Source organism: Physeter macrocephalus, chromosome 4 (assembly GCF_002837175.3).
Source record: "Physeter macrocephalus isolate SW-GA chromosome 4, ASM283717v5, whole genome shotgun sequence".
Lineage (NCBI taxonomy): Eukaryota > Metazoa > Chordata > Mammalia > Artiodactyla > Physeteridae > Physeter > Physeter macrocephalus.
This window is the reverse complement of record NC_041217.1, coordinates 103,266,984-103,294,145: the sequence shown is the minus strand read 5'-3', so window position 1 is coordinate 103,294,145 and position 27,162 is coordinate 103,266,984. Positions and strand designations below refer to the sequence as shown.

The 27,162-nt window shown below is 42.4% G+C and overlaps 1 protein-coding gene across 10 annotated transcripts in view; it reads right to left on the bottom strand.

Annotated features, from left to right (window-relative positions):
- The window catches only part of TGFBR3 (transforming growth factor beta receptor 3), a 222,653-nt gene that overhangs the window by 119,848 nt on the left and 75,643 nt on the right, over positions 1-27,162 (bottom strand). For all 10 annotated transcript variants that reach the window (XM_055084470.1, XM_055084464.1, XM_055084467.1 and 7 more), the window contains one exon: positions 11,868-12,052. In XM_055084470.1, the coding sequence (XP_054940445.1) occupies positions 11,868-12,052 (185 nt within the window). The remainder of the gene's footprint in view (positions 1-11,867; positions 12,053-27,162) is intronic.

The window sequence follows — 27,162 nt, the reverse complement described above, 5'->3', positions numbered from 1 at the left end:
TAAATAAATAAATAAAGCACTACTGTAGGGTGTCTTGGACTAGAACCCAGATAATGCCTGACGAATTAATTAAAAAGTATATGTATAAACTGAATCACTTTACTGTACAGTAGAAATTATCACAACATTGTAAGTCAACTATACTTCAATAAAATAAATCTTTAAAAATAAATAAATAAATAAAGCACTACTGTAGGGTGTCTTGGACTAGAACCCAGATAATGCCTGACGATTGTGGGCAAAGAACAGTACCCAGAAGTCAAAAGTACAGCCATTTCACCTTAGTTTTAGCATTCTAACTCAGGAGTGCACTCAGAGCAAAATCCCATCAGAATACTAACAAATAGCGCTAAACTAATAAAAGACAATTTATTTTTTAAAAATTAACCTCATTCTTATGAGTTTAAAAGGGCTATCTAGTACCTGGGTGTTGAAGTTTTAGTATTTCAGACAAGGCCAAGGAGCTTCAGGGAAAGGGCTATTTCAGTTAACCACCCGTCTAGCTGAGGTGCCTGGGCAGCCTGGAAAGGAAAGCACAGAGCACACAACTGCAATGGAAGCCAAAGCAGAAGGTCTTCCAAACAAATTCAGTTTCCTGTATCTTTAAGACCAGACCCTCATAAATGGATTGCTTCTGCTGGACACCATGCTTTAAATAAACAGACTCTTCTGGCCGACACACAACTTCCTGTAGGGTTCTGGTGGGTAAAGCTTGAAAAGGCTGCCAAATCCAATGACCAGCAACTTTAGAGCTGACTTAGAAAACAAGCTACAAAGACTTGAGTCCAGAGTAAACAAAGGAAAAAGCCACATTAAACAGGGAACAAATTACTATACAGGCAGGGATATTTTAAGTGCTCACTGAGCAAAAAAACAAAATAAAAAATCAAGTTATTAAGTATTTAATGCTACAGGGTAGAGTAAAATGTCCTCTTTCAATTGGAGGAATCAGTTTAATTAATTCCAGCAACATTAAGAATTGGCCGGGAATCACTGCCTACATCATGAGGACAGATTGTTCTCAATGGCCCAACTTCAAACCAGGCTCAGCTCAAATGAGCTACCCAAGGGAGTAGCATGGAGTCAAAAGCCATTTATAGCTTTTACCCATCTGAGGGAAAGGACTAACTAGTGTACTAGCAGAGGACTAAAATCCACAAGAGTAAAGAAAAATGTGGGACTTCCCTGGTGGTCCAGTGGCTAAGACTCCAGGCTCCCAATGCAGGGGGCCCAGGTTCAATCCCTAGGCAGGGAACTAGTTTCCACATGCTGCAACTAAGAGTTCACATAGCGCAACTAAAGATACCACGTACGGCAACTAAGACCCGACACAGCCAAATAAATAAATACATATTTAAAATAAAGAAAAATGTAACAAAAACTCTGAAACGGGCTGACACAGAGATCTGGAGAATATAAATTGCAGTAGCATGAGATTTAATTAGAAAAAATAAATCAAAGCCATAATACAAAGTAGAGGATACCTGCTCAGCTATAGCAGTCAAGGGGGACTGGGGACAAAACACCAAGTCCACTGATATAATGAAATCAAATAAAAGTACACTGTGGAAAAGGGGAGGAGCTTAAGAAGACTTACAGTGATACTTCAACGTCCTCGGCACTATGCAAAAACCCAATATCACAATGCAAAAGAGTCCAACTTGGTTCCTGGCCTTAAGAAGTCCACTCAGGGCTTCCCTGGTGGCGCAGTGGTTGAGAATCCGCCTGCCGATGCAGGGGACACGGGTTCGTGCCCCGGTCCGGGAGGATCCCACATGCCGCGGAGCGGCTGGGCCCGTGAGCCATGGCCGCTGAGCCTGTGCGTCCGGAGCCTGTGCTCCGCGGCGGGAGAGGCCACAACAGTGAGAGGCCCGCGTACCACAAAAAAAAAAAAAAAAAAAAGTCCACTCACCAGCTGACTGCGCAAGATTAACACAGGTGATTCAGCAGCGAATAATACAAGAAAACATGTAATCCCATACTCTGCGGAAGTTCAGACTGAAAGGGGCGGGGGGGAGGAATTCAGAGCAACATTTAGAAAAGAGGGAAATGGAGGCGGATAAAGGAATCAGGAAAGGGTTTGCTGAAGAGTTAAGACTTAACGCGTGGGCTTCAAACATGGCCAGGATTGAGAGAGGTAAGAAAGAAGTTCAGGTGGAATTAAGAAAAAGCTGTGGGGCAGTAGATTCAGCTGAAAGGTCAGGGGTGAGGATCAGGAATCTGTACTTAAGCATTTCCAAGGGATTCAGATGCAGGGGGTTCACATCCCACACACACTTGGGGAAACACTGATCCGCAGGATTAAGTCCAAATCCTTACCTGTTCGGCCTTTCCAGCCTCGTCTTCCACTCCCAGGCCCCAGCTCACCCCCATCACTGTTCCCATCACTGCCCCATCCTCTATTCCAGGGGTTGGCAAGCTTTATCTGCAAGTAGCCCGACTGTAAATATTTGGAGCTTTGTTAGTCTTGTTACCCTACTCAAGTCTTGTACTGTCATGAGGAAGGGGCCACAGACAATACATAAACAAATGGGCATGGCTATGTGCCAATAAAACTTTATTTAGGCCCCCCCCAAAAAAACCTTTATTTACAAAAAGAGGCATCAGATTGATGAATGGATAAGCAAGATGTGGTATAGCCATACAACAGAAAACTGTTCAGGAATAAAAAGGAATGAAATAACTAATACACGCTACAGCATGGATGAATCTCAAATGCATTACGTTAAGTGAGAAAGCCAGTCATAAAAGTCACCCATATTGTGTGGTTCCATTTGTAAAAAATCTCCAGAATTTCAGATCTATAAAGAAAGTAGATTAATGGTTGCCTAGGGCAGGGGTGGGAGCATGGGGAATGGGGAATGACTGCTAATGGGTACCAAGTTTGGGAGTGCTAAAAATGTTCTAAAGTTAGATTGTGGTGGTAGTTGCAGAACTCTATAAAATACACTGAAAACCACTGACTTGTACGCTTTAAACAGGTGAACTTTATGGTATGTAAATGACATACATACAAAAACGGGCAACAGGCAGGATTTGGCCCAAAGGCCATAGTTTGCCACTCCCTGATCTGTACATCAGCCACACCATGTACAAGGAAGAACTTTCCTCCACACATGGTTTTGCTCTTCCCTCTGTGCATGTTGAAGCCTCCCTTCCCTTCTGCCCAGTAACTTCTACTTGACTGTCAAGCCCTTCATCAAATGCTCTCTTCTGGATCCTTCCCTCCCCTGCAGATAGAGTTACCACTCCCTCTGTTGGGCTCCTGCAAACTTCTGTTAATTTTATGACAAATAATGGTCATATTATTTGTCACACTGTATTAAATTTATTCTCCCTCAACCCCCAATAAGTGCTGAAGACATAAAGATGAGTAGGAATCCAGCAGAGTGTCCACCTAGTATACAGTAGGTTCTCAATGAATAATTCATTGAATAAGTCTGTAAATGAATGGACAAATGAATCAGTTATAGGAGTATTATTTAGAGAAAATCAGTTTTATGAAGTGGTCCACAAGCTGAACTAAAAGAATCAGGGCCTAACGCTGAAGGCACCAGTCCCAGGAGACTGGTTAAGGAGCTGCAGGTAAGTGGAGAGGAGTGTAGAAACTCAGGAAATTCCAGAGGAATGTCAATAAAACTTGGTGACTGACCAAATACAGGGTTTGAGTGAACGGTTCAAAAGTCCCCAGACAGATGGTAGCAGTGCCATTGATGGGACAGGGAAGTTGGACTGGTAAACCAGCATGGGGGTAAGGAGAAGACTGGCTTAGAAAGGTTCTTATAGTCAATTTTAGAGATAAGAAAACAGCCAGTGTTTGACTGTTTATTGTATGCCAGGCACACATGCCAGCCCTAGGAGGGCCATAGAGATGTCTCTCAATCCTCAGTGAACCCTCTAAAAAACTACTATCATCTCCATTTTACAGATGAGGCAACTGGGGCTCAGAGAATTAAGTAACTCCCCCAGAGTCACATGCTTGGGAAGTGACAGGGCTGAAGTCAGCCCTCTAGACATGAGAGGCAGGGTGCTTTGGAGACCCTGGAGAGAGTTTTGGGAGTTGCTGGCATGGAGGTGACAACCCAAATCCGGAGAACAAACAAGCCACCTCAGGGAGAGTAGGCAGGGGAAAACAAGGGCCAAGGACTGCACTTCAGTCAAGACCCCTGAGAAGGAAGAAAGACCAGTTGGGAAAGAAACAGAAAAACACATGGAAAGGTAGAAGGAGAAGCAAGCTAAGGTAATATCCTGAAACCCAGAGAGAGATGCCAGAAAAAGGGGCACAGAAAAAGGAGCCGAGGAGAGGTAAGAGTGGGGAAAGGCTAGGCGGTAGAAAGAACTCTGCGATAGGAGTCAGGGTCCCTGGGGTCCAGTCCAGCACTGGCACCAATTCTTGTTTGACGGTGAATAAGTCATCGCTTCACTCCCTGGCCCTACAAGGTGGTTAGGACTAGGTTGTCTCGAGGGCACCTCTCCAGTCCCAGCATCCTATGAGTTGAGTCAAAAGAGCATCTCCAGAGACAAGTTCAGGAGAGCAGAAGTCAGGCTGCAGAGAGGAAAGAAGGGAAAGGCAGGACACAAAGACTCACTCATTCAAGGTGTGCGATAGGCGAGGAAAAGAGAAACAAGATAGTACAGAGAGGCGATCAGCAGGGCCAAGTTCATACACGGCCTCTTCACTGTGGGAGAAAGGAAAGTAAAATAATTAAACGTGTCTAATTCTCACAGAAATATTTAGAAAACAGTGAGGAGTGGGACTCTTGAAAGTAAAAAATTCTTCTGCAGAATTTGGGCATTTAAATCAGAGGTATTAGCAAGTAAATTGACATTCTCAAATAAAATGTCAAGATAGCAAATCAGCAATGGAAACAAGAAAATACAAGTTGGATATCTGGGTACTCTGCAACACAAACTGGGCCTTTGCCCAATCGGCACATCGGGGTCTCAAATTTGCACACCCGCTCCTTACTTTGGTCTGTTGCTTTTTAAAAATACTCTCCAAAAAGTCACATTTTCAAATGTGGAGGGTGCTCCTAGAAAATGTTAGAAACGTTTTCTAATGACAGTTTTGGGAATTATACAATCTTTTAAAAGTCAAGAGAAGTTACCATGGCAACAACAGTATGGATCAGGGTTGTAACCCTAACCTCCATAAAGACAAACACCACACTGGTTGGAAAATGCTGCTGCTGGACAAATATTAGAAGGAGTCAAGGCAGCCTCTCCTCCAGACTGGGGAAGAGGCAATAACGAGAGAGGCTCTTTCAGTCTGTCAGCTCCCAGCCAGCAAAGAACGTAACTGGCATTACCTCATGCTAAAATGGCAGAGTTCAACCAGGCTCAGTCCTTCTGTGGGGCAGGGGGCATGCTTTCCCAGGGCAATGTTACTGTGATACATGGCAAAGTTTAAGCCACATGGCTAACCAGTATGTTGGTAGGAACGTTATAACTTCTTCACTTCTTCTTGTGTCCTAATTTGTTTGCTATATCTCGATGTTTACTATTATCGCTCTGATTTCTGCTTTCACTTCTTTCTAAGATTCCAAGACTGGGTTTTTGGAGAGTTCTCATTTGAAAGTCAGCTGTAGCTTCAGATTGAATATCTTGCCCCAACGTGTTAGAAACCATCAATGACTAGCGTGGCCAGTTCTACCCGGCCTGCATTGCCTTCTGTGGAAACAGCAGCTGGAGGTCTAGAGGCCTGGCGAGCCCCACCCCACGGCCTGACTGCTCCTCTGTCCCGTCCTGGCCTGGCACCTTCATACTGCGCAGCAGGGTGTCATCATTTAACCTGCACGGAGTATCTTCAAGTGAAGTGGCAACTCGCTTTAAATGATGTGACTGTCCTATTCATTTAGGGCCTCCAGTCCTATGTAAGAGCCAGGTTCGGTGGCCTTTCAAGTTAATGAAATAATTTCAGAACAACAGTCAAACGAATGGGGGAAGGGAGGAGGAGGGGAGAGAGGGAAAGAGGAAGGGAGAGAGGAGAGAAGAAAGGGAGAGGGAGAGGGAAGAGGAGAGACAGAAAGAAAAAGGGAAAGAGAGAGAAAGAGAGGTGAATGCCTTTAGAGAAATGTGACCCTCGTTATCGGTGTAACTTTCTCATAAATCTGCTGTAGGTCTGTGACAAAATGGCCAGTTCAAAAATAACCTTACCTGTCAGCCTGGGGTGATTTCCAAAACAACTTCCATTTAAACAAACACCAGGCAGTGTTTACACATGGAAGGTGTTTGTTTAGTAACTGAATTTCATCAGTATAAGTGTCTGTGTGTGAGGAGTTTACTGTGACGCTTGCTTATTAGCACACGCTGCACACAAGGTCTCTGAAATATAAATAGCCTTGAGTTTGTTTGAGGTTTTTTCCCCAACATATACACAGGGCTAGCACTGGGAAGTCATTCATGAATAACAGTAGAGGGGAAAATGTCCCAGATAAGAGAAGGAAGGTAACTAGTGTGCTAGTGTTCATTTGATATTTCTGCTCTCCTGTGTATACTCTCCAAAAAACCAGTCTTGACATTTTTTATCAGTTCTTTTAGTTGTGACGGGTAAAGCTAAGACACACACTCATTCCCCCTACCCCTGAACTGTTCCATTATATTTTAATAACTGACCGGGAGGGGAACAAAAAGAGAGAAGTTGTCAACCTACTAATATTGTGGAAACGGGAAAGACGACAGATAGATAAATAGGTAAGCAGGTAGGTAGTAGGGCTCTCCAAAATGTTTAATCCCTGAACTGCAAGATTCCTCAAAGTAAGCAAAAGAGATGTCAAATCAGATGGCAAAGTCCACACACTGAAGGTCCTGCATTTCACGCATAGCAGGAAGAGTCCCTTAATGTGTTTGTTCTCCCTTGTCACACAGTTCAAGCAAGTTTGGTTACAAGTCATGGATTACTAGCAAAAGACAGGTGAGTTACTTTTTGTGGAGGCAGTTGAAAGCTTTATTTGGGGTGGTGGTGGGGGGAGGAAAATGATCAACTGGGAAAAACAGATGGGAGGTGACATTTAGTGTAGGATTAACAGCCACGTAGAGTACAAGGGCTCCTGAGCTTAGTCCTGCATTTTATAATTACTGACACTTGACGTAATAATCTTCTAAGTCAGAAAGGAAAAAAGAGACAATGCCACACAAAAAAACCACCCTCACTACTGCCCCAGAGCCACAAGGAAGGGAACAAAAAGGAACTCTGAGCATCAGAAAGAGCTATCACAAGCCTGTGCAGGAAACCCAAACCTTCGGTGAGAGATCTGCTGCTTTATGGAACAGGTAGAGCCAAGTGAGACAGGGTGGCAGGTTTCATAGCTGGGAGCAAGGTCAGAGCTAAACGTGAAAGGGAAGTGGGCTGACGTGTGGGAAAACCTTGGACTGCAGAGTCACACACGGGCTCAGAGGTGGGCTGCATGCCCCAGGGTCTGCCGTGAACCTCCCTAGGCCTCCCTCCCTTTCCAGCTGACAGTGAGGATGGGCGGAGACGGCACAGGTGCCGGGCAGGTGGCTGGCCCACAGCTGGCACCTCACCACCACTCTGGTCACTGTTAACGGTTATTTGGGGCCTACGGGAGCTGTTAAGAGGCAACCAGAACTGTTAGCATTTAGATGTGTTTACTTCCTTCTCTTTCTCCCAACTGTGGTCTCTCCCACCCTCAAACAGAACCAGGAAAGGAACAATTGTATGCCACAGTCCTCAGAGAAGGTACCAAAGAAAAGTAACTTGGAGCCACATGTGTGATTAAGCACATATCCCATTTGGCCCTGACTGCCAAGAAGCCTGGAGCCAAATTTCAAACTCAGTCGTACCTACCACATAACCCATATGGCTAACAAACTGCACTTCTCTTTTGTCCTCATTTTGCTTTTCTGCTTACACTCTTGGTATGTCTATTGTTGTAAGCCCATCCCAAATCCCTTTTTGGAATGAAGCAGAGAATAAGTAAATACATACAAGAATGGAGGGTTCTGAGCTTTCTTAAGGGTGAGGATAAAGTTATTAAACCTGGCCCCTTTCCCATGACAATGGATCCTCCCAGATCCTCACTCCACCCCTACAGCCAGTCACTGGCTTGGCACGCCCATTAACAGTCGCTTCTTCAATGTCAAAACAAATACATAAATTTAAACGCCCATATCTGTTATACACATATGTACTGCTAACTAAGGGCTTTTCATAATAAGTGAGCAGTTAGATAGATGGGAAATAGAAAAGAAACATCGCCCCGAAAAAGCAGGTCACAATAAAAATTAGAGGATCAAAAACAAAATTGTTGCCATTCCAGCAACTAATGAACGTATGTTACTGTAAACAAGCCTCTGGTGGTGCTACAACCCTTCTCAGGAATCAGGAAACACCCAGAGGGACAGAACTCAGGGGTAGAGGTAGGGGATGGAGCGGTGGTCAGAAAAGAGTAGGGGCAGGAAGTGAGGGAGGGGCGGGACATTTTACCTTGAAGTTAAAGGGCACAGGCAGCTGGTTTTCATAGCGTGAAACCGATGATATCTCCCCACTTATTCTAAAAGACAAAGTTGGTCTCTAAGGGCTGTTTACCCTCTTCTGCCCTCCTCTGTCGCCAGAGTCTTTTTCCAGTTTCCGGTTCACTTCCAGGACTGTTGTTTCCAAAACCAATGATTACAAATGAGAGGTGTGGTCTCATGAAAAATACAACTACAAAAAAAAAAAAAAAAGAAAAAAAGAAAAAAACAACTACAGGTCTGTGCTGTCCTGATGAGAACCCAGCAGGGAAGTCAATGGCAAAACCATGCTTTGCCACAGGGGGCTTTGTATACATTATTGTAGCAAGTATGTTTCTGATACAAATTCTCTGCTGGCCTATAAAATTGTTTGTCTAATTAAGTATAACTGTTTCCCCAAATCTTGTCAACCTGCTGAGGTTATTACTTCCAGGTGTAGGCTCTGTCACCTCCTCCACACAGGAAAAGCAGCAGCCTCTCCTCAGCTGAGGAAGCTTAAGGCGCCCAGGAGGTAGGAATTTAGTAAAATGTTAGAGAAGGGATGATTTATAATAGATCTTAATGCTAATCCTGCACCAAAACAAGCCGGAGGGCGCAGGGAGTGGGGATAGGGTTGATTTAGTAATTCCCTCACATTTAAGGAGGACATCATGAAAAACAACGACTTCGGTCATAAGAGTCAAAGTAATTATGGCTTGGAGCCAGTAGGGCATTCTTTTCTAATTTATAAGCAACAACATTTATCATTTCATCTTGAAAAATATTTGCCCTTAATATTTCGTAGAGACATGCACAAAGGCTGCCTCCCACTAGTGGTCCTCCCACTATTACCTCCAGAACTGACTGGCTGTGATTTTTAGCACAGACCATATCTAATAGCATATCTATAAAAATCAAGTTATCCACTGAGAATATCAGAAGGAGTTGAATGGGTTTAGGTTGGAAGAGGAAGCAATCCTAGTTTTTTTTTTTTTTTTTAAAGTGGATATAGTTAACGTAAATTTTATGGGTGATTAATATACTGACAGGTTGAATTAGTTTTTTAACAGCTTTACTGAGATAAAATCCACATGCCATAAAATTCACCCATTAAAAGTACAACTCAATGGTTTTTGGTTAGTCACATTTATTGACATTTATCAATGGTATTTACTATATTCATATTCAACTGTGGAACCATCATTATAATTTAATTTTAGAACATTTCTGTCCCCCCAAAAGAAACTCTGTACTCATAAAGTCAGCCCCCACGTCTCTCTTTTGCTCTTCAGCCCTAAACAACCACCAGTTTACTTTCTATCTCTATAAATTTGTCTACTCCGGACAGCACGTGTCTTTTGTGTCTGACTTCTTTCACTCAGCGTAACGTTTTCAAGGTTCATCCACGTTGCAGCATGTATCAGTATTTCACTCCTTTTTATTGCTGAATAACATTCCATTGTATGGATATATGTATCACATTTCATTTATCCATTCATCAGCTGATGGGCATTCAGGTTGTTCCCACTTTTTAGCTATTATGAATAATGCTGCTGTGAACAATCGTGGACATCTTTTTATGTGGACATATGTTTTCCTTTCTCTTGCGTATACACTTAGGTGTGGAACTGCCGGGTCATATAGTTCAAATGATTTTTAAAAGCTGTTGGCATGGCTGCAGTCCTGTATCTCCAGAGTCACACGTGAAGAACATGAGATACTTAATTGTTCAGGTTTTTAAACAAGTTTTAGAGACTATCCCCCATAGGCCCACTTTCTTTACTTCTTCACTGAACGTACGACGTCCCTTGATGCCAGCTAATTTTCCATATCTTCAGTACAGTCATGTCTATTTTGATCTAACACAGTCAATATAAGTGTGGGAGAGCTCTGCTGTCATTCCTTGAGGTATTTTTCTTTTGCTTCAGTAGTCTTATGTGAATCTATTTTCAGAATCAACAACAGTACCGCACAATTTAGCATGCAGAATTTCTGCCGCTTCTGTAATCGCTCGGACTTGCTTTTCTTTCTTGGTTCTTCTGAGAGAGCATATATAATATGAGTAATTATTGCTTCTAAAGAATTGCTGGAGTCAGCAAGGCTTCATAGGAACTGCACTTCCTCCTCCCTTCCTTTCCCTTCCACCCAAATTCTCCCTCATAAGTTAAGAATTAAAGACGCATTACTGGGATAAAGAAATCCGACCTGAAATATGTGTTGCAGCAACAATGGCAAGCAACCAAGAGTATTAACAATAATTTCCAATGTAGCTGGAAAGGTTAGATGATTTGTCTTTGAAATGAGCCAACTCTGCACACTTTCACAAGATTAAAATCAGTTTGCTTTTCCTTCTGGACACCTCGCCTCTCCTATTCCTACCCACCCCCCCACACCCCCAAAAAGAAGAGTGGTTGAGGCATATAAACAAACAGTTCTGGAAATTAACTTTCCTGACCAGAAGAAAGCTCAAAGATAAATTCTGCTCTGTATTAGTTTTTCTACACTTCACTGTGATCATGGTTTATTGTGGTTTCTCTCTTCCTGGAGAGATAATACTTGAGTGATAACATTTCTGACACAGAAGCTTAGAAACAGAAAGAATGACAACTGTGTGTTATCTTAAAAGAAGCAGGGGGACCATTATCCACAACCCAGGTCATTTCTGAGCCACAAGTAAGAGGAGGCCATTTCTCTCTTATGGTAATGACCTTGGGCAAGTGAGTTACCATTGCACCTGTCACCTGTAAATTGAGGGTAGTAATAGGACTTCATGGAATAAGTGTATGAATGCTTCAAACAGGGCTGAGGATAGAGGAAATACTGAGTCACTATGAGCCTGGGTCATCATCACCACCACCAAGACCACCACAGTCTTCAAGAAGCTGCCTGGATAACATAAGGAGCTACCCACCCCCAGCGCTTTCATGCGCATACAAGGTACCACCATCCTTACTCCAGAGTGTTTCTGTTTCCTCTGACTCATCCTGCAGGAGCAATAGGTCCACAAGACAAAACAAAGAAAGATGAAAGACAGGGCACAGGAGAAGATGAGAAAGACATTTTACAATAATAGAGAAATGGCACCTTATTTTGTTTTTTCACAACCATGTTTTAAAAATGAAATTCTTAAGAACATTCTTTCCACTATGAGGCGGGGAGGGGGACCAGGAAAGTTGAAAAGCTGAAAAATCTCTCCAGAGAGAAGTCTTAGAGTTGCCCAGTCCAGAGAGCAATCCTTCTGGATTAGCTGAAATCCTTCTCTGTCTCTTGAGTGTACTTTGTGTCCTCCTCCCCACTTATGTTCATACATGAGCATCCTCGTTAAACCCAGAAAGGAAGAAAAGGACTCTTCATCCAGAAAAATGTCTTTACAAATTCCTAGGGGCAGTGGGTAGAAAGCTGGCACCTGCGCCTACCTCTCTCTGTGGCTGGCCGGGCCCCTGGTCGGCAGTGCGGAGGTTCAGGACGTGCACCTCCTGGGGCAGCCCCACCGTCCCCCTGCTGGCACATCCCGACAAGACGGTGAAGCTCTCCATCAAGGCCTGGACTGGATGGGAGGCATTGACAGGCGACAGTTCACACTGGGAGCTGGGCTCTGGACCTGCAGAGGGAATCACAAACATGAACCCCTCAGAATCAGCAATTAATTGTGCCATGATTAAATTGTTCTGCATATACAAGCCACTGCCAACCCACCAGAGGTGCCCTTCCAGGTACGTTGTTTCCAGAACTAAATGGCAAAAAAGCTAGTCTATTCTTGTAAAATCCCAATCTCTTAAATTCCCTTTGGATGCTTTTGATGTGTATTTGATTAAATTCCCTTTTGGACACACAAGCCACGAATGTATTCCTCTGGATGGAGGAAAGCTCGCATTTGACATCTGTGTTCAATTCTTCCTTCCCCTCTTCGAAGAAAACCAGAGATAAATAGAATAAGTTGTGGAAAGCCCCAATGATATTATGCATAAATATTAGACACCTAAAATTGCACCCAAAAAGGTATAAGATGCACCTTCTACCTTTTTAAGTGCTTCCCCTTCTTAGGGAAAGCAAAACAATCTTACGAACATACAAAAGCAAGAGGCCATGAGCAGAGGCAACTGGGGCCAGAGTTGTAGAGCAAAGTTTGAGAGAGGTCAGAAAGACCCTCCCAAGAGACGTAGGATATGAGCAGAGCCTCAGATAGAAAACGTAGAACCCTGGGCATGCTTGGCACGTGCTTCCTCATTCTCCCTTCCTCTAAGCAATCAGAACTTAAATCTGAAATCCATCCTTTCCTCCCCATCTCTACTTCCTGCAGCCCTCACTGTCTCCGTCCCTAGACAACTGCAGATCTTCCTGAAAGGAGCCTCTGGTCTCAAGCTCTCCGAGCTGCCTTCCATACAGACATGGTTCACCTAACCCAGGGTGGTCCTCAACTGAATGGTTATTCCAGATGCAAAGACCTGCCCCGCCCAGCCCTGCAGTTATGTCCCATCCCTTGAGAACTGCTGGTCTGCGCTCCTTCACCTGGCACATGAAGGCCTTTCTTGATCTAGCCCCTTCCTAGCTCTCCAGCCTAAGCCGTCTGCCTCCAGGAACCCCACATGGCTTAAATGTCTCAAAACATACCATGATGTTTCTCACTCTATGTCTTTATTCAAGCTTGTCTCCTTTTCCCAAATTCCTCATCCGCTCTACCTCTACCCCCAAAACGAACATCCCAAGCTGAGGAAGGTGCACTTCCTCTGTGCTCCTATAATTCCTCTGCCTGTCTCGGCTGTTTCATTTTCTACACTGTAACCACCAGTGTATATGTCCGTCTTTGCCAGTCCAGTGGGACCTCCCTGACAGCTGTGGGTTACTCTCTTTGTATCCTCAGCACCCATCACAGTGCCTCACATGTAGGAAATGCCCCCAAAATATTTATTAAATGAATCATTGAGCTTAAAGAAAAAACTGTCCCCTCTCTGATCAGTGATGAGGGCCCCATTCTGGGGACTTGGATTTGGCTGTAAGGAGCTAATACGGGAAACAATTGCTACAGTGGTGTGACATCCATTAGCTGAACTGATAGGGAAGGACATCCAGAAATAAAAAGGACTCAGCTATACTTAAACCTCACATACCTCTGTAAGCTTGGTGTTGTCCTCAATTAGCTGAGGAGACTGGGACTTGAACATACAGCATCCTAAACCCCGACCTTCCAAATGGAACCCGATAGAAGACCTGAATGCACTCCAAGTAGTTCTTCCTGACTTCTACATAATAAAAATACTCTCCGGGATTAGCCCCGGTCTAAAATGCAAACACAGTTCAAACCAGACAATCCTGTATCCCCACTGCTGTGCTGTACACAGACACCCCACCTGGTGTGCAAGTCTATTTCAGAACTCATGGAAATTATCTAGGTTGATAACAGTTATCAACTGTTATCTGAAATGAAGTATGTACCTTCTCAAATAATCACTGCCACCCTCTGTATTGCTCTCCTGTGCCCAGCTGCTTTCTGAGAAACAGAGGTGGTAAAGGAAGATGTCACGGCAGCAAAGTCAGGAGGTACTGGACGCATGATTCCCTGAATTCCCCAAGCACGGCAGACAGTATGAGCAGGTGCCCCCACCCTCTCCTCCTGCCTACACCAGTCACAGTGAGATATTTCACAGCCCAGAGCTCCAGAAGTCTCCTACTCCTAATCGACCCTGGCGACTTGCTGCGGCTATTGCTACCAACACTGGGAAACCCTTCTGAATTGGTTCCACAGCCTCCTGCCATGAATTTCCCATTATCACAAATTAAGCACAAATAAAAATATTTTTCAGTTCCATTTTTGTATGTATGTACAAAGCTCTGACTTGACTATAGTTCCACCTAAAACACATCTGCAAAAGGCTTGCAATCTGCTTGACTTGCCCTCCTCCTTAAATACCACCATCATCCATTAGGGTCTTCCTTAAGTCACCACACTGCTCATCTCCACACTGGGCGAGAGCAAAACTCACTGGCAACAAACCAGAGGATAAGGTCTTACCCAAAGGGGGAGGGAATCAGAGAGGGGATGCCCCCAGCACTGAAAATGGGCACTCTTCGCCTTAAGAGTGTCTGTTCTCTGTCCTACCAGAGTCTAAGACAGGGCAGACCCCCACTTTATGGGCTGCAGCTCCAGCCATGTGTTATACAAGTCAGTCCAAGGTCAAAAAAAAAAGAGAAAGCAATGTACAAGGCTCACTCTGATCAAGTGACAGAAGAGCTGTACTTTACAGAGACCCACTGGGGTCAATGTTTAAATATGCTCGGTATAGAGTATCCCTGACCATCAGACACACTAGAGTAGTGTTGGTTGTTGAGGTGCCTTATGAATTTTTTGTTCTCCAAGTTTAGAAAAGAAAAAAGTTCAACATATGATTAATACATCCTGAAGGCAAAAAGACCCAGAAAGGAAGGAAGGAAGGAAGGAAGGAAGGAAGGAAGGAAGGAAGGAAGGAAGGAAGGAAGGAAGGAAGGAAGGAAGGAAGGAAGAGGGAGGGAGGGGAAGGGAAGGGAAGGAAAGGAAGGAAAGGAAAAAGGAAAAAAACCAGGAACTATCTACCCCATCTTCCAAGGGTATATAAGACATGGTGCCTTCAACAGTTCAACACACAATGTCAGTCTGGTCTAGTAAGTAAGTAAAGAAAGTAAGCAAGTAAGTAATAAGTAAGTAAATAAATAGCTCCCATTAAGTGCTCAGTAGAGGCTGGGCAGTGCTAGGTGCTATACATCCTTTCAATACCACCATAAGGAGGTAGTATTATCCTTATTGTAAAGAACAGGAAAGTGGGTTCAATGAACTTAAGTAACCCTTCTAAGCTTGCCCCAGTCGCTCAAGGCCTCAGACTCAGACCTGCCTCCAGGGCTAGTATCTCTGTAAAGTGAAAGTTTTCATTAAAAAATGTTGGGCCCAGAACAAAATAATGCCATTTGCAGCAACATGGATGGACCTAGAGATTGTCATACTGAGTGAAGTAAGTCAGATAGAGAAAGACAAATATCATATGATATCACTTATATCACATATATGGAATCTAAAAAAAAAAAAGGCACAAATGAACTTATTTACAAAACAGAAATAAAGTCACAGATGTAGAAAACAAAATTATGGTTACCAGGGGGGAAAAGGGGGATAAATTGGGAAATTGGGATTGACATATACACACTACTATATATAAAATAGATAACTAATAAGGACCTACTATAAAGCACAGAGAACTGTATTGAATATTCTGTAATGACTTATATGGGAAAAGAATCTAAAAAAGAGTGGATATATGTGTATGTATATGAATAAATGATTCGCTTTGCTGTACAGCAGAAACTAACACAACACTGTAAAGCAACTATACTTCAATTAAAAAAAAAATAATAATAATAATGTTAGGCCCAGATGGGCTCACTGGTGAATTCTACTGAACATTTCAGGAAGAAATTATACCAATTCTCTACAATCTCTTTCAGAAGATAACAGTGGAACAAATACTTCCTAACTCATTTTAACTCATTACCCTAATACCAGAGCTAGACATTGCAAGAAAACTATAGACCAATATCTCTTGTAAACATAGGTGCAAAAATTCTCAACAAAATATTAGCAAATCGAATCCAACAATGTATACAAGGAATTAAACACCACAATCAAGGGGGGTTTATCCTAGGTATGCAACATTTAAAAATAAATTAACATAATCTATCTCGCTAACTGGCTAAAGAAGAAAAATCACATGATCATATCAATAAAAGAGAAAAAGCATTTTACAAAATCTAACAGACATTCATGATTAAAAAAACTCAGCAAATTAGAAACAGATGGGAACTTCTAAAGAACGTGTACAAACAATCTCACAGCTCATGTTGTACTTAATGGTGAGAAACGAAAAGCTTTCTCACTACGATCAAGATCACTAAGATCAACAAGACAAGGACATTCCCTCTCATAACTCCTTTTCAACATTGTACTGGAAGTTCTAGCTAATGCTTGCAGCTAGGTATGGCCATGTGATGAAATTCTGGCGAATAAGATGTAACCAGAGGTGATACATGCAATTTCTAAGAAGTTTCTTAAGAAAGGAAGGAGTTGTGTTCTTCGGCCCTTTCCTCCTTCCTGCTGGTTGGAATACAGATGTGATGAACAGAACTAAAGCAGTCATTTTAGGCCATAAGATGGAAGCAACATGCTGAGTCAGGCAAAGCAATAAGACAGAAGTTGCCTGGGTCGTGATGAACATGGAGCTGTTGAATTAGCTCTGGACTGTTTTTCGTTTTTCTTTTTTTTAAATATGAAACACATGTAACTTTTCTCTTATTCAAGCCAATATTATTTTGAGTTTTCTGACACTTACAGCTTGACCTGCCTTAATTAATATACAGGCTTTATTTTACTTCAACCTTCTTCCCACCAGGACCTGCACATACAAGGTTTCTTTCAGCAACACTTTCCCTACCATTCCTATCCCTTTCCTCTGCCTTGGTGTGATGAACTCCTACTCAGATCTCTCAAGGAAGCTTCTCTTACCTCTTTTACAATATTAGATATACATTTTTCGCACTATTTCTCTTCACTGCACTTCATGTAGTTATACTTATATAATTATTTGTGCAATTATTTGTTTAACGTCTGCATACACCCAAAGACTACAAATACCACAAAAGAAAGGAACCCAGTCATTCTGGTTTTTGCTGTATCCCTTAGCCCAGCATAATGTCTGGCACACAGTATGCACTCAAATATTAATGACGGAAGGGAGTAACAGAGGAAAAGGGAAAGAACAATGAGGTGATCCATGTGCAAAGGATTTCATACCAATAGGAGACTCTATCTTAGAGTTCTTCCTTCAACTCTTTACCTAGTAGCCAAAGCTTCGATCTTATGGTAAAGCGAAAAACATCGATCATGAGCTGAAGGAGGTGACGTTTTTGGTTGCTAAGAATCAAGTCTTCATCAGGGCTTCCCCACCCTCAAATGTCACAGAAGGCAGGAAATGCAAACCTGTTTTTGTCCTCTCGTGCCAAACACGGTCTGGCAATATCCTTCTCACCAGGTGGCATAACAATCCTCCCTCTCCCATAGCACAGCACACCCCCGGCCTCATCCTGCCACCCCCTGGGTCAGCCCCCAGGCCCTCCTGCCCCTCTCCTGCAGCCACGGCCTGCCTCCAGAAACCGGTCTCCCATCCTTCCCCACTGGCCTCATGGTGGTGTCCACAACGGGCTGCCCACACAATGCCAGATCCAACTCCAGTTAGAAGAGCTTCCACCTGGGAAGAGTTGATTCCCCTCCCCAGGCTCTACCACACAAGCCTGAAATAGGCAGGTGGCCATGACTCTCACATGACCACAATAGGGCCCAAGTACAGTACCTCACAGTCACAAAGGCTCAGAAACCAGGAAAACATGCTCCGAAACCCTATCTGACTCATGTCCTCACTTTTGTGACCTGTGAGCTCTGCTAGTGTAGGCTCTCACTGACAGCCTCAGAGGGCTGGGAGTTTCTCTTGTGGCCACTGCTAGAAACCCACAGCCCTTCCTCCCCTGAGCAAACTCTCCCCCACACTCCAGAGGCAAGTGAGCACATGCTCTGGTGATGGTGCTGAGTGGCACAGCAAAAGCTACTTTACCACAGTAAGAATCAACAGGGCACAGATGATAGCGGAAAGAAATGCTGGCTGAGGGACTTCCCTGGTGGCGCAGTGGTTAAGAATCCGCCTGCCAATACATGGGACACAGGTGTGAGCCCTGGTCCGGGAAGATCCCACATGCCGCGGAGCAACTAAGCCCGTGTGTCACAACTACTGAGCCTGCGCTCTAGAGCCCGTGCTCCGCAACAAGAGAAGCCACCTCAGTGAGAAGCCCGTGCACCGCAATGAAGAGTAGCCCCCGCTCACCGCAACTAGAGAAAAGCCCACGGGCAGCAGTGAAGACCCAACACAGCCAAAAAAAAAAAAAAAAGAAATGCTGGCTGAAAGTAACAATATTCATAAGCAACACTCCTGTTAACCTTGCATTGTACTTTATCATTAAAAAGCATTTTATAGAAATTCTGTAAAGTGGGTAGAACAGATATTATTCCCACTCTAAGTAAATTGCTGCAAGCCACAGAACTAGAGAAAAGCCCACGGGCAGCAGTGAAGACCCAACACAGCCAAAAAAAAAAAAAAAGAAATGCTGGCTGAAAGTAACAATATTCATAAGCAACACTCCTGTTAACCTTGCATTGTACTTTATCATTAAAAAGCATTTTATAGAAATTCTGTAAAGTGGGTAGAACAGATATTATTCCCACTCTAAGTAAATTGCTGCAAGCCACAGAACTGGGTGAATATTTCAGTAAAGTGCTTCCTGACAGTAACACACCCCCAGAGATGTTCCTCACTGTTGTCTCCCAATCTGCATATTTCTGTTTATTCCAGATATCTAGTACATGGCCTGTCCAGAATTCTTTGGGGGTAATTCCCAAAAGAATCCAACTTAAGTCATACTCTGTTTTTCCTGCTCAGTACACCCTCCTTGCCACCAGGAGAGACACACAGCCCCTATTCATCTATAAGATGCTACTTCTATTGAGTAAAAACGTTTACTGCTCTGAAGGCAGCACAAATTCAAGTAAACCCTGTGGTGAGAAACTCACCAGGTGGCCCTGACCAAGTGGCCTCCTTCACCAAGCAGGGCCCTCTGTTCAGCAGCTGGGCCACCTGGAGGAACACTGTGAAGCATATGGTGGGACCCCTGTGATAAGAGAGGGTTTAATTCTTCATGAAAACAGTTATCATGCACCTTCTCTGAGCCACATGCTGTGTACAAATTGTTTCTAATCCTCATAACACCACTGTAAAGATTGTGCTAAAACTCCCACTTTACAGTGGTGGAAACCGGGCCTCAGAGAGGTTAAGCAACTTACCAAAGGTCACATACCATCAGTAAGTGGCAGGGTGGGATTCGAATCTGGGGTCTCTCAGACTCCAGATCCAAGTTCTTCCCATGACAAGGCACTGCCTGCTTCTACCCTGCATTCTCCGGTCCTTCACCTCAGGACTTGATGAACAGGCCAATGCCTTAGCCAAACACAGACATTAATTCATGTCTAATAAAATAAAATATAATGAAATAAACTGCTTGGTTCACACTTGCAACCTTTTTGGTTGACTTAAAAGACTTCATAAATTTAATGAGAAAGCACAAGCTCATTTCTCATTTTACCAACTGTCTTCCTCTTTCTCACTAATGCTTGCTTATCTGCACACATGGGAAATGTTCCTAAGGTCTGGCTATAACATGAATGTCTAACTTCCCAGTTCCACTTAAAGAAAAAAATGTAAACGGACTCACCCTTTCATTATATCCTTTAGCTGCAAAATAGCATTCCAGTCTCAGTTACAGAGCCCCACATCCCCACTGGCTGCAGGCCAGCCCTCAGACTTGACAAAATGCAGACAAAGCATTTGGGAACAGATGCATTTGCTGCACACACATTAAATTTAATCTGTCCCCAAAGAAATTAATATCACACCTCATGCAACACAGAGAAAAATATTGGGGGTTGGGGAGGGGGAGAGTTATTGTTTAGGGGAAGGTATAGTAAGTAATTTTCACATTTAATAAATGGGATCCTTAAGCATTCTAAACACCAATGCATACCAAGTTGACACAAACATCTGGTACCTATTCCACATAATTTCCAGCACACTGATTCCCCATATCACCCAGAGTACTAATGAGGAGCGTGTGTTCAGCTGTAATAAAAGTGGTAAAGATGCAGAGGGAATCAAGGGGTAACATTATAGCCTGGGACCAAGACACTTCAGTGGGGAGATTTTATTCCAACAACACCATTGGCTAATAAGGGTTTCTGTTATTGTCCCATAGGGACTTCCGCAATGCTGTCAGCTGCGAAGAGGGACAAACTCCCACAGACTGTGGGACTGGCACCGCAGGATCTACTCTTCCCCTGAGCTGAAAATCCCTTCTACCTCCACAGGATGCAAGAATCTGTAAGAAAGGACACCCAAGGTGATTTCTCGGCCAATAGCACAGCCTGGCTCTAATTGAGCATTATGAGAGGGAACGTGACAAGCATCAGCATATGATGCAAAAACAAAGCTCCAGGAAAAAGCACCTGGAAGGCCCCAAGCTCATGCAGTGTACACAACATATGTTCGTGTTTATACCATCTTACATTACAACTCACTGGAGCTACAGCTCCTTGGGGATGGAGCTGTGGAATGCACCACCATTAAAATCCAAAGGGGGACCTTCTACCACAGCTCCCACCTGGGTTTTTCAACGATAAAACCTGGCTTACGGCTGAAGCTTATCCTTGATAAGAAAAAGATAGGCAGAAGAGCGTATAACGTTCTAAAACCTGTACTGTGGATTTCTCAGGAAAAAAACAGCCAGATTTCTTTTTTTTTTTAATTTTTGCCTGTGTTGGGTCTTCATTTCCGTGCGTGGGCTTTCTCTAGTTGCCGCGAGCGGGGGCCACTCTTCATCGCGGTGCGCGGGCCTCTCACTGTCGCGGCCTCTCTTGTTGTGGAGCACAAACTCCAGACGTGCAGGCTCAGCAGTTGTGGCTCATGGGCCTAGTTGCTCCGCGGCATGTGGGATCTTCCCAGACCAGGGCTCGAACCCGTATCCCCTGCACTGGCAGGCAGACCCTCAACCACTACGCCACCAGGGAAGCCCAGATTTTTTTTTTTAAACAGAACAATTCCTTAAGCATATCTTATCATAGTTTCATTCATTCTCCAAGTGAATATCTAAATCCAAACCTTTCTCTTGACAAACCAACCCTCTTCCAAGAAGTCAACCGCCAACTTCTTGGGCCAAAAGCCAGTGCATAGTTGCATATTGTTGTGTTGAAATCATGGTGCAACCATGTTGAAGAACTTCCTGTGTTCAAGTTGTGTCTTTAAATGTTCAAAGGTAAACAGTGGGCAGAGCTTCTTTAAGAATCTAAATTCTCCAAGTGTTGGGAAGTGCCAAGCTATAAAGGGCACTCTACTCTTCCATCTAAGCAAGATACCACTATACAACAGAGAAGTACCAGAGGGGATTTACGCAACTCTGAGGATGTGGGGTTGTTTTGTTTCATATTTTTGTATAACCTGAAGAGAAAAGGTAGCAGAAAGAGCACGCCCCAGAAGTCACCACTGGGCATTGCAAGAGAAGAGTCCTTGCATTAGAGACATAGTTGTATAGGAGGAGCACTGGACCAGGAGATCCAAGAACTGCATTCTAAATCCAGGTCTGCCAACTATTAGTTGTTTGACCTTGTCTTTAAGATTCCCATAATCTCTCTTTCTCTTACTTTATGACAGGCTCGACTCATAGATCAAATGAAACCCTATACATGCAAATACTTTACAAATTTCACTTACTATTAGAGACATAAAGCCCCCTGGGGGGGAGAAATAAATGAATGAAAATATCTTCTCCAATTGAAAAAATGTTTTCTTTATGAGCTTTTAGAACGATTAATAAAATATCTAAGATAAGATGTTCTCATACTACTCCCTAGCCATTACTCCCAAAAAATTATTTCTAAGAATTGCCCTGGGAAGGATTAAAATAAAACTATGTTCAGTATTAGGGTAAAAATTCCTATTCTCTGAGCACAATCTGGAAGTACAACTCCCAAAGGTGAGAACAGGCCATGTTTCTGCCTCCAGGGAATTCTCACAATCCAGAAAGACAGTAATCTGGCACCATCTTGGCCAACTTTCTCATCATTTACTTTCCATCGATAAGATGGTGCACTTGTTCCTGTTTTTTTGACAAGTCTAAAGGAAGCTGGGAATGAAGGGAAAACTGGCTACAGAATTCATTTATGAGATTAGAATTTATGGAATGTTATTGCCTAAATGGTTCAGCACAGGGACCAAGAACAAATCTGAAGATTTGGAGGATGGAAGAAAATGAAATCTGTTTTCTCCTACTGTGTTTCTGAGATACACAAAATAGGTTTTTCTAAGTATACTTCTTTATTAAAAGGAAAATAATTGATCTGGAGTCAAAATATTAAATTCAGTTTAGGTACATAACCAAAAAAAATTATAATTTAATTCCTACTAATGCAACATTTCATGGTAAAGTGAAACTTGCAGGGCTGGAAAGCCACTCCTCATTAACCCTGAGGGATAACGTCACCAAATTTGTTTGTCTCTCAGACCTCGACTTGTACTTAAGATACTCGCTTAACTAATTTTCTTTCCTTTTCTTTTTTCTTTTTTACCTCTAGTAAACTTGTGTCTGGTAAGAAATTAAAAAATGGGAGAAAACAGAGGTAAGGACATGCACAGAAACACAGATGTATAACACGCTGCAACAAGCATTCTCAGGGACTGGTGAGCCCTCAGTTAGGACTGGGGTGCAGGGTCTGGGTAAGTGGCAAGACAAGAAGCTGTAAGTGGGGGAATGGTCAGAAAGGACGGAAGGGGGAAACCACAACTGTTCGGGAGTTGAATCAAAGGCTGTAACCACTGGTCCTGATTATAAATAGGAGGCAAGAGATTAAAAAAGGAAAATCTACCAACTTTTGGTTTGGCCATGCAAAATATTACTAATTACAGCCATATGTACAAACTGGGCCATGAACTAAAATACATTTACTTTAAGGATCTTATATATATTCAGGGCACTCAACAATTGGTTGTTAAAGGAATGCAGGAATGCTTAACAGGAATGCCAAATCACCAAGCATCAGTGATACGTCAAATCCAATTACAATACGAAACCATAGTCCTTCCTCAAGCAAGCTAGCTCGCTGTTCAGGTGCTTCTGTTAAGACAGAAAACTGATAGTTTGTAGAGAAATCTATGAAGAACTAATGTGCTCTTGCTCCTTTCACAGTGAAGCTAAAAGGCTCAGGAGTATTGATGGAGCTGAAATTTCCAAGGTTCACAGTAGTTATGGGCCAATCAAACAGCACCATTGATAGGAATTCTCAGTGTAGACCGAGGGACAACAGACCTTCGAAAGACAGAAGGATTGTGCCCAGCTAACCAGCCCTGGCCCAGAACCACATTTTCATACCTGATTAAATTTAGCAACTCCATAAGCCTGTCATACCTATTACACTTTTCCTTTACACCCAATAGCAGCTTTTAGTTATAAACATATTGTTTCATTTATTCTGGCATGTGTTTGTGTGTCTTCTACTTAGCTGGAAACCCCATGAAGGCAGGGACCATGTTCCTTTTGCTAACTCTCTATCCACCCAGGTGCTTGGCATGGTGCCTGGCATAAGGCAGGTGTTCACAAAGACTTGTTGAGTAATGAATTCTTCAATCAAACAAACAAAACCTGTTCTTAGGATTAACTCATTTTTATTATCATATAACTATAATTATTATTATTATCTCTCCAACTATGGAATATGTTCTGAAAAAAATACTTCTTAACCTATCTCAACGTCCTTTTGCATTAGGAAGCATAGAATATTAGAGTTTAAAGGAACTTTGGTACCATGTAGTTTGATGCCCTCACTGTCACCCTGAGAGTTTGAGGCCTCTATAAATTCTTTGGTAAAAAGACCTTTGTTTCCAATTCCTCCTAATTTTTAGATAAGTCCTGCCCCGGCTTCTGGTCCCAGAGATGCAAAATTAATGTACCAAGACAGGTCTGACCAGAGTCCCCAGTTTTAATGGGCTCTATTCCTAGAAAATTACTGATCCAACCAAAATGTCATGCTATATATTCCTTTATTATTTATATACTCAACTACTTCTAGAAAGGAAATTGAGGGGCTGGTAATAAAAAATTTAAAAAAGAAAAAAAAAAGGCCCAGAAAACTTCAGCTGCCAATCAATTAAAAAGTGGATATGAAAAAAACCAAAACAAAACAAAACCTTATTGAAGAACTTAGGAAACAACTTCATTTGAGCACCAGACCTAGCTCTGAGTTTCCTAGCAGTCAAGGTAGAAAAGAAAATGTGATGTTCCCAAGATCTCCTAAAAAGGAAACAAATCAGTTCTTTGGATAAGAAAATATTCTTCCTAAGTCTGAATTTAAGAGGACTATTATAAAGCAAGGGTCAGTGATTTCAAGAGTTATTTTACAAAAAGCATAGATGCATAATTTTTCTTATACAGCCTCATTAAAAATAGAGGAAATATACTCTATAGTGAATTTCATTCAGGGATCTAGGCAATTATCTCCAGTATGCACAAAAACTCCTTTCTAGAATTGGAAGATTTTTTTTTTTTTTTTTTTTTTTTACTTTTTAAACCAATAATTTACATTACTGTAGGTACGAAGGCAAAAAAAAAAAAACAAAGTGGCATTGGTTTGCTAAAGGTATTTAGGGAAATCTGTGATCTCAATTTTTTAAAACATGCCATGCAATAAATCAAAAGTTTTGGATAGGGGCTTCCCTGGTGGCACAGTGGTTGAGAATCTGTCTGCCAATGCAGGGGACATGGGTTCGAGCCCTGGTCTGGGAGGATCCCACATGCCGCAGAGCAACTAGGCCCTTGAGCCACAACTACTGAGCCTACGCGTCTGGAGCCTGTGCTCCGCAACAAGAGAGGCCTGCACACCGTGATGAATGGTGGCCCCCGCTTGCCACAACTAGAAAAAGCCCACGCACAGAAACGAAGACCGAACACAGCAAAAATAAATAAATTAATTAATAAACTCCTACCCCCAACATCTTCTTAAAAAAAAAGTTTTGGATATTCCTGGGTCAATAAGCAACTTCTGAAAGGATAAAATCTAAACAGAGCTATCAGTTTAATAAAAGGCTAAAAGAGAGGGGTTTGATTCAATCACATTGCATTTAACCTAAAGATAAATATAAAATAAATTAATGTACTGTTGTTTAATAAACTCTCCTCCCAAATTTTAAAACTGGAATAAATGAGATACCTGTTCAGAAAGATATCTACTGAGCATGCTCATGATAAAACTTCACACACAATACTGTAAAACACACAGCTGTATCTGACAAAGCAACCTCTCAAAACAGATGTGTCATATGATGTTTCAAAGCTCAACTTTTTTTTTTAGTTTGTCACATTCAGTCAAAGCAATTTTTGTTTTCCTGAAATCTGTGTGTTATTTTGGGGAAAACCTTTCTTCGGTGTTTTTCCACTCTGGATCAACTAGCTCCTCTCTTTTCCTCTCAAGTGAACCTTCAGAAACCACTCTGCCAGAAGAAATTCACCTTTTCTCACGTGAAGACAAGTTCTAATACTTTCAAATGGTCAGTTTGAAAATAAAATCCTTTGCATGCCAGTTCCTAAAACAAAAAGGGCTTTGTTTCAAGATCTGCACAGAAAAATATATCAAAACTACACTAATCCATTATTTACAGTAATAATTAATTCCTTCTCTCAGTATTTTATATCATTCTCCCTCCCTTCTTCCCACCTACTGCAACTGGCCCAAAAAGCCACCTGACTGATACACAATCAATGCCTCATTAATTAGCACTGACTAGCAATGAGATAGCCCACATAAGCAAATCTTCCAAACAACTAAGCCTTCATTCCTTTTCAAGAAAGTGACTTCTGTCATTTCTCAGGTAAGTCTACCTAAAACATACCACATACATAATTACTTCATGGCCATCGTATATATTTTGATCATCCTAAATATCACTTATTAATTCTTTTTTTTTTGAGGACATAGGGTCATCATTATGAATACTAATTACAGTTTATTAAACTTGGTATGGTATTTTAGTTTTTATCTCTACATCAAATGGTCCCATATTTCTCTGTTTTATAGTTCTGCTTATACTTTCTATACTTCTGTTTTTCTCAACTCTGGCTGCAAGCCTGTGTCTCTGCCTCAAGCCCATGACATGCCATCTTTTATACTCAATTGTAAGTCAACAAGCTCTGGATGAGGGCCATCCCACCTCCAGAGTAACTTACATGGGCTTTTGACAGCTATCTTCCTTGTAACTCACCAAACATTTTGGCTTCCTTCATGTGCTCCAGATACACAAACCTGGTGCAAAACTGACCATGTATAATAACGAGTGACAATATTAGCAACAATATTAGAGACACTGTCCACACTAATCTAATTTGAATGGCAAGCATCAAAGAAAGTGAAGCTTACACACTAAGGGTGAACTGTTGGGAATTTAGTTCACACAAGCACTGTGCTAAAAGCCCTATTCTCCTAGTGCTCTAGGGCTTCAAGCATTTCTGAAATTTTATCTTTTCAAGAAGAGGCGAAAGCAAATATATGATTAGGTCTCGTGTATATATGTAAAGTTCTCATGATATCTCCTCCTCTTTTTAGTTTTCAGGATGAAGAGATATTTAACCTGCACATCCCCAATTAATTACAATTTTAGCGTCATTTTCACATTCGCCGTTCTCAATGGAATGTGTAACTACCATTCCTTCCATCTTCACTTTCCCCCCAATGCTAGCAGACACCATCAGGGAGATCAGACACTCCCACCAGTGGTCCCTATTCCCAGTCAGTACAAATGATCCACGGTATAAACACAGCGCAGGGCAGGCTATGTGCTGGACAGTGCCATTTCACAAGGAAAACACACAACAAAGCCACTCAAAAAGCCCCTGTACAGGACAGTGATACCATCCTGCGGCTTTCTAAAATCAAGTCATGACATGACTCTTCCCTGCCTTCTCATGTTAGTTTGAGTTACGGATCAGAATGAACTCCTTGCAAACCATGATTATGTATGGAAAGGCATATAATGAGGACTACTGCAGTTTCAGACT